General features: G+C 45.2%; 1 protein-coding gene across 9 annotated transcripts in view; it reads left to right on the top strand.

Annotated features, from left to right (window-relative positions):
• The window catches only part of ARHGEF7 (Rho guanine nucleotide exchange factor 7), a 132,562-nt gene that overhangs the window by 15,641 nt on the left and 103,374 nt on the right, over window positions 1–13,547 (top strand). For 3 of the 9 annotated variants that reach the window (XM_068927242.1, XM_068927224.1, XM_068927274.1), the window contains exon 2: window positions 449–535. In XM_068927242.1, the coding sequence (XP_068783343.1) occupies window positions 449–535 (87 nt within the window). Of the gene's footprint in view, window positions 1–47; window positions 286–448; window positions 536–1,892; window positions 1,980–4,152; window positions 4,174–10,014; window positions 10,115–13,547 lie in introns of those variants that run through there. The other 6 variants (XM_068927231.1, XM_068927218.1, XM_068927285.1 and 3 more) reach the window with 5 other exon arrangements.

Genomic DNA, 13,547 nt, shown 5'->3' with positions numbered 1-13,547 from the left:
GGGCGTTGTTAGTATCTTAAAAATCTTTTTTTTTAGGATTTTCCATACAGACCCGACCTCCCGGCCCCTCCGCCCCCGTCTGACGGGCCGGTGCCTCAGAGGGCCGGGCAGGCTGCGCCGCTTGCCGTCAGCGGGGCCGGGGCCGCCTGGCCCAGCGGCGCGGAGCGGAGCGGCCCCCCATCCCCTTGCCCTACGCACGCCATTTCCTGTGCTCCGTGTTTACTTCCCGGTTCAGCCGCCTTCCCAGGGAGCGCTCGGCGCCGCCGCCTGCGGAGGGAGCGGGAGGTGAGGGCAGCGCCGGCCGGCGGCGGCGGCGCGGAGCGGAGCGGAGCGGCGGGGCGCGGAGCAGGGCGGAGCGGCCGGGGCTGCGGGGCGCCGCTGCCCTGCCCTGTCCAGCCCAGCCCAGCCCAGCCCTGCCGCGCTGAGCCGGCCGCCTCTTGTCTTCCAGGTGTACCCGGAGCCGCGCACCGAGGGCGAGTGCCTGAGCAACATCCGCGAGTTCCTGCGGGGCTGCGGTGCCTCCCTCCGCCTGGAGGTGAGTTGGGGGCGGCGGCGGGGAAGGGGGAAGAGGCTTGGGGCGGGCGGCCGCGCCCGGCGTGACCGCCTGGCGGAGGGGGCGCCGGCGGCTGCCCGCCCGCCCCCACCCACCCTGCCCGCCGCTCTGCCCCAGCGCCTCGCCGCGGCGGCGCTGCCCTCCCTTTGTGGCCGGCGGGCAGCGGTGGCCGGCGGTTGACAAGATGGTGGCAGCCGCCCCCTGGGCTGGGTGCGGGAAGGGGCGGGGGGGGGGTGGGTGGCCGCGTGGGGCGGCGGCGGTCGCGCGTGGGCGGCTGCAGCCGGCGCTGCGGGGGGCGCGCTCGGCTTCGGCTCGTGTGTGTGGCGGCAGCGGGGATGTGAAACGGTAGGAAGCGAGGGCCCGGGCGTACCGTGCCTGGCGGCCGGCGGTTTTCCGAAGGGCCTTTCCCACGCGGAGGAAAAAACCTCTGTGGTGTGTTTCTAAAACGGGTCTGCAACGCGTGGGAAGCTGGTGCCGTGGGTCTTCGCGGCGCGTTTCCAGAGGTGCCGCGCCCGGGGGTCTTTTGTGGATACAGCGCAAGGCGGCGTGGCCGGAAAACGCTGCCGGGACTCGGTTCGCTGGCGTGGTTTTGTACGTGGGCTTTGTTGCTGTGCAGTGAAAAACTTCACTTTTCTGCTGGAATGGATTCTTAGTAATAAACGTGTGACTGTGTTCATTTCGCTTGTAAAGCTGCCTCTGAGGTGCCAGAGTTGTCTTACGGAAATTCAGTTGATGGCAGCCAAACGAAGTACTGCTTAAGGAACACGTTTGACGCCGTGTCTGTTCTTTATGTTACATAAAGGCCCAGCAAACTGCCATATTTCCCAACTATCCTTTCTCAGGGTTGCGATTAGATAATCATCTATTCTCAGCGTTTTTAGCTGTAACAAGTACATGCTGTTTGTCTAATTTACTTGGAGGGAGGAAGCAACTGGTGTAGTTTTAAAAAAAAAAAAAAAAAAAAAAGAGAAATTCAGCTTCTCTGCACTGGAAAGTGAGTGGTATTGTAATTTCAGTTAGAGGCTTTCTTTGGGTGGAAGAAATGGTTTCTGTAAGTATATTAGTGTAATGTTGCTTTAATTAGTTGTCAAGTCCTTACAGTATCTCCGGTCCTGCTTGTAATTTTGCCAGGCAATAACAAAATAACATTAAAAAGACCGATGGCGTTCCTGAGGCCCCTGAACAGTGAAGTGTCATTAGTGAAATTAATGATACTTGCAGGATTTGCATTTAGTCTTTGGTTCCATCGTGGGGAAAGATAGAGACATCGTCTAGCACTGTTCTTCGTGAAACAAGACCTTACGCCCATCTCTGTCTTTCTCTTTTTTCCCCTACAAAGCAAATGAAGAACACACCAGGATCTCCTGGGTTTGTTGAGAGAGGAGGGGAAAAAGAATTTCAAAAGATTCAGAAACCAGGTTCTGGGGTGAGCTTTGCATTATCTCAAGCATTCTCCTTTGCCTTACAGCAGCTGGCTTTTGTGGCTGCCTAATGTGTTTTCCATTTATCTTTTGTCGGGCTCTGTTAAATTTTTTCATATTCCAAAATTCGTGTCTGAAAACTGATCTAAAATCCAAGTGAGAGAGACACGTGTGAGCTGGGAGGACCCTGAAATCTCAGTTCAGAAATGAATTCAATGGTATAAATGTGAAAGCAAAATGAAAAAAAAAAACATGTGTTTTCTCCTTTCTCATTCCCTACAATAGATCCCTCACTGAGTTTGAAGTTTTTTTTCAATTATAACAGTCTGGGAATAGTCACGCTGTTGCAAAAGCTTCTAGTTTGACCTCTCTTTTGTAGTAGCAGGAAGCTTTCGTGAGCCCTTTTGCTTAGAGTGACAAGAAAGTGAATAAAATGCAATCAAAAAAAAGGATATTTTTTGTCTTGCTCTCAGAGCCTGAATATGTTTGGGCATAACCAAATTGTTAACCTGGCCTCAGGGGCTTCTCAGCAAGATTGCCGGAAACTCCTTTCTTCTGTGGAGGTAGCTGGCTGCGGTACCTTCCAGCTCAGCGTGTTAGAACAGGAATTACTCCCAAGCTACCAGAAGAATTGAGAGGCTGGCAGGAAGGGGCGCACAAACGCTTGGGCTTATGGAGCCTGTTGTGTGTGTGCTACAAGCCTTGCTTATGCTTGCGTGTTGGCCATTCCCTGTTGCTTTCTCATTATTTTTCCAGCCTGTTAGCTATGGCCAAGGATGAGAGCGATGGCAACCCAGATTCAGCAAACGAGGAGCTGGCAGGGGCCTCTTGGCCTTCCGCTCTTTCTCCTGTCTCCTTTAGTGAGGTGTGAGTCAGCCCCGGTGGAACTCTGCCTTGCTCGCTGTGGGAACTGGGGAGATGCCACAGCCGCTCCATGCAGCGTCTGTGTAATGCTTCCTTACTTGCAGTCAGGTTTAGAAAGAGCAGTTGCTCGTTTTGGAGACTGCCCAGTGTTTTTGCATCGAGCGAAGAGTGTCTTGGAGAACGGTGAAGGGATTATCTTCAGAGAAAATAGGGTGGATAATGAAGAGTTATTGGTGAGTATCAATGTTGGACGAAGCAGTGGTTGTATGATATCCTTAACAGAAGAAGCACTGGAATTAGCAAATGCTGATATAGCTTTTGCTGATACCAAATGCTAGAGTGGTGCAGGGAGATGTGACCTTGTTCTGTGTGTGAATGTGGTGCTTTTCCGAAGCTAAGTAACTATCCACAAACCAGAGGTTTGCATGGCTCTACAAGGAGAGCACTTGTGCCTGGCACTGAGTCTGAGTTATGTGTAGTCAGGTCAGGTGGTTCCTGTGTATAATTCTGGGAGTGCGGTAAAAACACAGTACTGGCTTGGTTAGCTGAGGTTCAGCATTGCACAAATGCTTTTTGCTTCCAGATCTGAACCAGTCATGAGGTTAGTAGGACCATATTTTTACAATATTGTGTTAGAGCTCCCTGCCTTGTTGGATTCTTTTTGTTCCGTATGGTTCCAGCTTTGGAGCCTTTGTTATGGCATGTTTGAAAACTTGATAAACTGCCATGGTTAATGGAAAGTTGCATGGCAGTAGATGTTTTTATGGCATCTGTCTATTAAAGGATGTGAAGACTGCTGTCCTCCTATCCTAAAAATAAGGGGCAGAGCTGAGAGACTTTGTGGATTCAGAAGCGTTAAGTATCTGAAAGTTGTTCTTATTTTCCTCCCTTCGCTTTCCAAGTCTGAGGAGTTAGAAAGATAACAGATACTCCAAAGGGGTATGTCAAATTCTAACTAGAAGGATTGCTATTCCTTAAAGGAAATGGATGGGTCCTTCCCCCCCCCCCCCCACTAGTGCTTTTGCTCTGAAACACTTGAACACCAAAAAAAAAGAGTGCTTAATTTGGAGCTCACAACAATCGTGTATAAGCTGAAGTTTAGGATGGTAATGCAATATAAGCTGAAGTTTAGGATGGTAATGCAAAGGAAGCTTCAACAATTAACACTTGTGGAATGATCTTCTGTTCATTTTTATACAGATTTCTCACAAACAGATACAAATATTTGAGATCCATCTGTAGGAAAATGTTCTGAAAACCTCAACCAGGGACTGAATTTGCGACTCCAAAATGGTTTCCGCGTGAAGACACTGTCGATGTCTGCTTGTAATGATGGTAGTGTGAAGTAGATTACTTTGAAGCTTCAGCACATGTTAAGAATGTCTGTGCGGATAGAAGAGACTGTAAAATAGCTGCCTGTATTTTAAATTCACAACTTACTGTGATTTTTTTTTTTCTGTTTTTTTTTTAGGTAGGGCATATTTGCTATATGCTGCTCTTGCTTTTTTTTTGCTTTAAAGGCTGTTTTCCCACGCAGTGCTAATTAAAACAGTTTTATCGTTGGGTAGAAAAGCATTTAAATATACTCCCTCCTAAGAAGAATGACCTATTTATCAGAACAGCTCCAGCTCCCTGGAGAAGGCCTACAATATAATCATTGTACATGGTGAATTCTGTTCCAAAAGAACATGGGTAAACATGTATAGTTGATATGGGACTCTCTGCTGAAGTGCAACAGAAGTCGGAACGCAGAGGAGACAAGGTTCAGAAGATGATGGTCATAGAACATTTGTTCCTATGTGAGCCTTAATAAATTTGGCTGGAATGAGTCTCTTGTACCTGTGTCATGTTATTCCAGATATGTGCTCTTCAGAAGGCCCTTAAGAATGTATGCAGTCTTTCCTCATTATTTCACCAGAGCTGCTTGATAGCTTGCGGGACCAAAAAGAAGCACTGAAGAAATCTCTGGCTAGTTCAACAGCAGAGGATTCTTTTAGGGAGCAGTTAAATGTAGGGTTGATGAAAGAAGAAAACTCCAGAATAGTGTCAGTTGTCTGAAGGACAGAACACTTGCGTGTATGCAAACAGTAACTTCAGTCTAACCTGACCAAATTCCATGAGTAATGTCTTGGAGCGTACTACTGCTGTCTTTTATGTAAGGCTAGATTATTGCCTGCTCAGCTCAACTGCAGGTATCTAATACTGTCAGGTTTCCTGAGGTCAGAAATATTTAACTGGTGGGCGAGAGGTGTTCTAGGGCAACAACTAGCTAATAGAAACAGATAGGCAAGCCATGGATTTCAGAGCCTTTTCTGTGCCTGTCAAGAGACCTACTTGCCTCTGGGATTCAGATTTTGCCTCTGGGATTCAGATTCAGCATGGTCTTATTGTTGTAGAGGCAACAATGCCAAACCCAGGATTTCTTTTTTCTTTTTCTTTTTTTTTTAAACAATGAATTAATGGAGGTAAAAATAAAGCAAACCTAACAGTCTCGTGCTGTCCAAGAAGTCCTGTGTTTGGTTATTAGTTTCCAGTGGTAAGTTTCTTCTATTTGCCCTTAAGGTTCAGAACACTACATGCAAATTTGGGAAATGAAGTCTGGAGAGAGCTACGGCTTATATCAAGATATTCAGATGTGTCTAGCCTGGAGGAAAAAGTTTGTAAGGGGAAACAATGTCATTCTGTTAGACCAGCTAATCTTCTGGGAGCGAGCTTGCCTGTCTCTGTCTCTTCCCTCACCCACCCCAGTCTTTTCAGCTGATCTAATAGTGATACTGCTTTTCCCTACAACATGTGCCTTGCATAGTTCCTTAGTGGGATTGTAGCCGTAGTGATCTACCACTGTGACCTTGAAAAGGTATTCTCTGCCAGTTGGGTTTTGAAGACCCTGATTGTATAAGGAAGGGGTAGAGCTAAGCTGTTAGCAAGGATGGACTCAGCTGACATCTGCTAGTTAGGAATTAGGAGTGGCTAGGATTCTAGTATTGAAGAGCTTTAGGCCGATACTGTGATGATGATATAGAAATTTAATCACACAGCCACACTTCTACACCTTGTTCTGACCCTTGTCTTTTCTGAAAGTTTTTTTTTTTTTAAGGTTTGCTTGTTTTTATTCCAACGGAAGAACCTTTTGACACAGAAGGTGTGCTGCCAAATGCCTTGGCTGAACACCTTTCTGATGCTTTGTCATAAATGTCTTTCAGAATTTCTCCTTTTTGAAGTTATTATCCACTACTACCATCCACTACTTATGAACCACACATTAGAAAGCCTGAGATCTTATTGGTAAATATTTGAAAGGGAATATTTTACAAAGAATTTATGCATCTTTAATGAAAGATTCATGTTGGGAGAGAGAATAGAAAGGTTGTTTGCAGACTTGTACTGTTCTGCTGGCCTGTCAGGGGAGTTTTTGCTTTCTAGTTTCTTCAGCCCTGTGCTGCCTTGCAGCTCTTTTGTGTGAAGTTCAGTGAGCAACAGCTTTTATTATCTTTTACTAGAGATGTGTAAATTGTTTGTATGATTTTTAATTCTTTGTTAAAAGAGAAAAATTTAAAGATTGAAAAGATTAAAATTTAATTTTTTTCTTTTACTGAAGATACAAGTCCAACTACTATATTCCTCCTTCCATTTCTGCCTCCTTCCTGATGTGTTAATCGAGACTTCTGAAAATAAATGTTGCGTGCAGTTCTCTCAATTCTTCTCTTTCTAGCTGTTTTGTCCGTTATTAATGATAGTGAAGCACAGCCTGACTTGAGTGATTGAAGGCTCATGTTAGCACGTTTTGGAATAATGAAGATTGGAAGATCCTATTATTCAAATATTTATATTAATTTTTACAGGAAGGCTTCCTTTTACATGACATGAAAGGTTCTTACAATGTGCAAATAAGAAATCTAGGACTGTGATGGTGTTTCATGCTTTTATGGGTTCTTTCAATTCTTGTTGAGGAGAAGGCTTCGAATGTTATCTTGTCATGGGTTCTCACAAATAGCACAGTGAAAGTTATTATTCATTTATTTTTGAATTTCAGATCCATTCCTCATCCAGTATACCATGCATGCCCAGTGTTATGGTAGTTGAGGAGGTGACAAGCCAAGAGACGGGAACATACTGTGTTGGACAGGGAGGCGTGGTAGTGTCATAAGCTGTTATTGCTTTGTCTTGTAAAACCACAATCTAAAGCAAGGAAATGCAGAGTAACATTTCATATCTTAGCACTATTCCCTGCTCCCTTAAACCTTTCTTCTCTTCCCACGAGAATTTACTTTTTGTGGTTCTGCCAAACTTGTTGCATCACCAGTAGTGTTTTGTTGTGCTATCATTTCCAAAGTGACTCTACTGACTTTAATGAAAGAGGAGAAATGATTCTCCTCATTGGTGTACAAAGCACCTGATACTGCATAATGTTAAAAACACTGGAAAAATGAAATGAGTGCTAAAAAAATAACAGAAGTAGTTTCATCGTATGTGCCTTTGTAAGGAGTACTGTAACAAGAATGGTTGGGGAATGTGTTAGGATTTTTGGCAACTTATAGGCTTTATTCAATATTTCCTGAGTGAAAATTTATTGAGAAGTTTTGAATTGAACCATAAGTATTTTCATACCTGCCAATTCTTTTATATTGCATGCTAACATAACGCTTCAAACACAAAAAAGGCTTAGCTTGTGTATGTGTGTACATACAGAATCTGTACGGCATGGTGAATCTGCCGAGGGTGTAGAGTCATTCGTCTTCACTGCGTGGACTGTAGGTCTGACTGCATGTGTGGGGTGAGTCTGGGGTGTCAAAATACATCCAGAATGTTTCAGGTGTGCATTGGTGAACAGTACATACAAAGAGAGCTACAGTGATACGACGGACGACTTTGCCATAAATATTATCTAGTTCAGATCTGTTCAGAGCAGTTTTGCAACTGCTTGAACCAGGTGCTCTGTGGTTTGGGAGAGGTCTCTGTGTAACTGCTTCATTTGTGGTGTTCGCTTTGTCCTTAAGATCCAAATAAAACCTCATCTAGCAATTAAAAAAGTGTATTGCGCTATTAATCTAGAATGCATGGAATATTTTAGCATTGTGTAATCTTATGCTCAAATATAGCAAATTGTTTTTACAAAAAGGGCTCAGTGTTTCCTTTGATAGAAAAGGAGCTGATCATGTGAGAAGGAAGGGTAGAAGCTGATAACACCAGGAGAAAAAGGTGGGTGTTGAGAGCTGGAGGGGAGGAGGTTTTCAGGCAGCGCTTCAAAGTCCCCCCGGGGGAGGATACAAAGGTTGCTTGCTGACTTGCACTGTTCTCCTGACCTGTCAGAGGAGTTTTTGCTTTCTAGTTTTCTTCGTCCTGTGCTGCCTTACAGCTCTCTGGTATGAAGTTCAGTGGGGCAGGGCTTGCCTGCTGGCGTTCTGAAGCGTGAGAGCTATAGCACCACGGGGCAGGACCAGAGGGCACTGTGGGTGGAGGGACCTCCTTCTCTTCCGACTCACCCTGGGCAGCAAGAAAGCTCTTCTGGAGTGGTGGGAACTACAGCTGCGAGGGAAGCTCTTGAGAGAGTGGTGAGCTGCTTTGTCCTTCTCAGCAAGAGAGCTGCAGCAGGTACGATACCTTGGGTGGTAGGAAAGGAGTATGCAGATGGCAGCTGGCAGTATTGCACCTGCTGTGAGATGAGCATGGAGCAGTGCAGTGTGTTTTGCTAGGCAGTTCTGCGTGCGTGTCGGAGCCTGCCTACCTTTCTTTCTTCGCAGAGAATGTTTGTGGCCACACTGGTTGGTGTTGTGGTTTCGAAAATGACTTCTGAAATTTACCCAGCCTTTTTTTTTTCCCCTCTCCTGAATACTCTTGAAAACTTGTAAGAAGCTTTTACATTGCAAATGTATCGAAAATAGAAATGCAGTTAAAGCTTGGATTCTACAACCGCGTGCATACTGAGTGCAATTACCTTGTCATTAGGCATCAGCTAAATTTCCCAAGCCTATATATGACAGATGGAGGACAAAAAATCTATTTCCATGTAGAGTATTATAGATAGTGGTATTCTGTGCAAAGAAAATGTATATACTTGAATATCTAATGAGGACACAGCATTGTATGTTTTTAAGGTAGGCTTTTGAACTAGAACGATCAATAAGGTCCTGATTGCTGTAGTTCATTCTGCGGTATAGCGAGTGGCAGTGCTTGGACTCCATGGGAACTTGGGAAATTTTTTCCTCTTGTGACAACAACAACTGACTACGTTAATCTTTTTTGCAAGGGAAAAATTCTAGCAGAATGGTTACCATGAAGATTACATAAGATCAACACTATGCAGAACTGAGTTCAGCTCCACAAAGCAGGCTGCTGCTTTTGCTCATTTACTGTGATCTCAGCAGATTCTTCTTTTGGGTTCATTTTGGACTTAAAAGTCAACATAAACCACTTCAGGTACTGTGAAAATGATGCAATATCAAGTCTCGTTCTTGTATGACCTACTCTGATTTCCTGAATGCTTCTAGCTTTGCAACTGTTCTGGCTTCTGCTTGCATGCAGATTCTGTCTTGGCTTGTGTGGGAAAGGTGATGCGCGCTCTGTTGTGCAGAGATGGTTTCATAGGCTTGATTTTTACAGGATGGTTTGTATGGGAGGAAAAAAGCACCTTGCTCGCTTGCTCTAATTGAAAGGAAAAGGCATATTTAGTATATGGTGGTGATTTTCTCTTTTTTCTTTAAGGCGGGTTAGTCTCATCTTACTGCGTTCAGCTGAACGTCCAGATACCTCTAGCTCTTACATGTTTCAGCTTGAGACCTCTGTTTTGTTGTACTAAACTATATTTAGACATTTTTCCAGATGCTGGGCTGGTCATATCAGTATTATTGAGAGCTGGAACAATGAGTCTGCGTGTGTGAGAAGCATAATAAAGATTTTTTCGACGTTGCTAGCTTTTCCTTGATCTTTACAGCTTTAAGGAAATACTGAAAGATTCTAGATAATAGGAAAAATTGTAGCACTGAAAACATCAGACTTGAAAATAAGCCGTTTTCAGCCATGTTGCTTCAGTCCATCTCTTCACCTGTATCAAAAAGTAAGCAAGATCTCGCTGGCTGGGTGACTTGAAGGTGGCTGGAGAAGGGAAACTCAGCTGTGCGGGAAGATCGTGTGATATTTCAGTAGGTGGCAGCCTCCTCTCTGGATCCCTGCAGAGCCGGCCGCGCAGCCTGGTGTCGAAGGGTGGAAGAGAGGAGAAAGGAGGCAGCGGTGTCCTTCTGTCCGTGCCATCTCGTGGGCCAAGCCTACAGACACGATTGTGAGCACCAGCGTGCAAAAAGAAAGGGGAGGGAGGAAATCTTTCCTTGGGTGGGGGCGGTCTGTCTAAATGGAGCGGTAAGGTAATTGTGTTTTGCTGGCTGCCTTTGCTTCAGGGGAGGGGGAAGGGTCTGTTTGGGCAGCCCAGCAGCCATCCTCTGTCCTCGTTTTCATCTGCTTCGCTTAGCTCGTGAGGTGCCGCAGCCTCGGGAGGGGAAGAGTGCGTGGACTGGTGCGTTGCCCAGTCTGGGGCAATGGGGAGAGGAGTGAGGGGTCCGTGATGTAAGCTGTGTTTCCTTGGGCTGAAGGCTGGTATTTAGCAGATGAAAATATGGTCACCGAATGATTCTTCTACCCTAAACTTCAGCTGAAGTCTAAACTCTTTCAGGTTTTTGGCTGCTGTAGGTTTCACGCGGCAGAGAGTGTTGCTTGTTGCTGTATTTCATCATCAAGTTGGCTGCACTCCTTTGAATGGAGTATTTAGAAACAATTAACTAGCAGTTGCTTTTGAGTCCGATTTAGAAACAAAACACTAAAAACTGAGCCAGCCCTCTGCTGCAACACAAATCCTTAGTGTTACTTGCCTTACCAGCCCTATGCAAGGTAGAATGCAATAGAGGAACTGAATTGGGTAGTGAAATAATAAAGGAAAAACCAGAAGAGAAACAATTAACATATATGTCTCTAACTAACTGATACCTTCTGTTTGTGAAGGGAGCCTTCACAAACGCTACTCTGGTAGGGTTGAGTGCTTTTTCCCCCTCACTATCTTATTTCCCACCTATTCCCCCTCCCTAATTTTCCTAAAGGAGAGGGGCATTAGAGTGGTTATCAGAGAGGGGACTGGGGTGGTGTGTGGGACTATGGTGATGATATGCTTAGTAGTTTTTTTTTTTTTTAATATGTATACACTTATTAAAAATGCTGTGAAACTGCTACCTAATTAAATCTTCTCCATCTAATGTCCACTCTTGCTTGACAGGAGCCCTTAGTTGCGTTATATGATCGTTTTAGGGAAGCGTTAGCTGGAAGTGTCAGCACAAGTGATAGGACCTATCCTTTTGGGCTGGAATAGGTGCTGCTGCAAAACAGACCAGCGCCCTACTTTTAATTAAATTATCCCTTCCTTCTTTCCCCTTTCTACCACCTCCCCAAAAAAGAAGGGAGAAGTGTCTTTCTTTCAGTAGTATTTGTAGTGTGCAGCATTGGAGAAATTAGATTCAATAGTCGTCAGTTTTTAGGGTGACATAAACGTGCTCAGATATTTCCAGCCAGCGTTCTACTTCCTCTACGGAAGGCACCACCACTTCTTTCTTCTTTCCATCAAGCTCCCTTCTGAAAATTTTTAAGAACAGGCTCCAGGTGTCCCAGGGCAGAACTTGAATGTTGGTCAAAATGCTCTCCTTTCACTTACCAATCTAGCAGTGACTCAGGGGAGCAGAGCTTGGAGTGCCTCTGTGTGTAGCTGCATGCTAGGCAGCTTCCTCTGAAGCCAGAAGAACAAAGTTGGATTGGAATAGTGCAAAAATACTTAGTAGTGGGATTACTGGTGGTTCAGTGTAACGTTAGCAGGTGGTGATTGTACATGAAAGAAAGGCAATCTAGCAGGCCGCTGCTGCCAAAAGAGAGGGTCTGCCCCCACCTTCTCCCTTCCCCTCTCTCCTCTGACCATTTTATCTGGTGCTGGTTCGGATGTGCGCTGGATACCTTCCGGAGCCAGTTGACTCAGTAAATCCACAGAAATCCAGCCTATTTAAAAACAGAACAAAACAATCCACCCAAACCTACTGATTATTGAGCCAGATTGCCTCAGTCCGGTGTCTGGGTGCCAGGTTTGGTGCAAAGGAGGAACCGGGGACACCTCTTAAGAGCAGGATTGCCCATCTCAGCAGTTGATGAAATGTGAAATCCTGCTCTAATTTTACCAAAAAAAAAAAAAAAAAAGATTTTTTTTTCATAGTCTCGTTGATGGGCAACTGCTCGAGCATCGGTCTGTGTAAGCGGGAGGTTGGGGCGGCCTGGGAGAGGCAGGGGGTGCGCCGCGCTGTGACAGCGCCCGGCTTCAGACTAGTGTCGGCTGCCATGGAAACACCCCTAGGCAGGCACCAACCAACTCGGCGTCTGACTTTCCTTACAGCTCTGGCAGCCAACGTGTACCGCCCGACTGTTATTTTTGCTTCATCTAGATGAATTTAGCCTCTGTGTTTCATGCTTCATTCTGATGAAGAATGAGCGGAAACACCCCTTCCTCCGGTGGGTTCGGTTTTTCGGCCAGCGTCACCCCCTGAACTGGATCCCGGTGGATCAGTTGAGTGACTGTGGCACAAGACGCAGCAGAGGAGGAGTGGAGCAGGACCTCCTCTTTTGGCAGCAGTTAGCTTTCTGCATTGCTTAACTAGGTGATAGATAGCCCTTCAAGTGCTTGGTAGAGCTGGTTTAAGGTATTGCCACTGCTTGTTCCTCCTTAAATAATGCTGCCTCTTTATTTGTGCCAGCACAAATGTTTGTGGGCCCCATTTGTGAAACAGCAGGGAAACCACCTCGGCCTAAAATAAATAAAACTTGCCTGACCTAAAATAAATAAAAACTTGACCGACTTACTTTTCAGCTCTTCTACAGATGTTTTCAGTTCAGTCAGTCGGCACAAAGCAAAGAGACTGGGACTTGGGAGGGGGGAGAGAATTCATCCCCCCTCCCCCCACCGCTTCTTCACTCATTTAATGAATACAAGTGAGGTTTGAGGAAAGGACAGCTCCTAAGTCTAAAAACTTTTCACAAACAGTGTCTAGAAGAAGTTTAGGTTGAAATCAGCAGACACAAACATTTCTTCCTTTGTTTATTGAAAAACTGGTTTTACATGCAGAACGTGTTGAGACTTAGGTTTTCCTTGCATGCTCTGTATGTTTCTTTGCTACACAGAATGCCTTTAAAAATGTGCGCTTAACTGATCTCCACGTTGCACCTAAAAGCAGCCTCGGTGCAAAAACCTCAAGGTAGTCACTGTTCACATTCTTTGTTCTCATGTACGTATGATCTTTTAAGTGGATGGGGCTGCTGTAAACTCCCACTTAGCTGTTTGAGTATGAGCTTTTGGTAAAGATTGATACTCAGTGTTTGGGAAAGTGCTTGAATACCTATATGAAACAGGATATTAATCTATTCTAATCTAACCATTATTAGAATAGGCCATTTAAATCCGTTCCTCCTGCGGGCCCGAGAGCAGAGTAAAGTAAACTATGAGAAAATGCATTTTCACGCCCGTAGTCTCAGCCAGTTCTTCACCCGGGTGTCGCATGAACGTTTTACAAAAGATAGCTTTCATGTATAAGTAGAGCTGAGGCATTTTAGGTTGTTGGCAGTGAAAGTGAAAGAGCACTTCTTCATTGTTAAGGTACAAAGTTGTTGTAATTAGCTGACTTTGATACTGTAAGTTG

Source organism: Struthio camelus, chromosome 1 (assembly GCF_040807025.1).
Source record: "Struthio camelus isolate bStrCam1 chromosome 1, bStrCam1.hap1, whole genome shotgun sequence".
NCBI lineage: Eukaryota > Metazoa > Chordata > Aves > Struthioniformes > Struthionidae > Struthio > Struthio camelus.
This window is presented reverse-complemented; position numbering and strand designations above follow the sequence as displayed.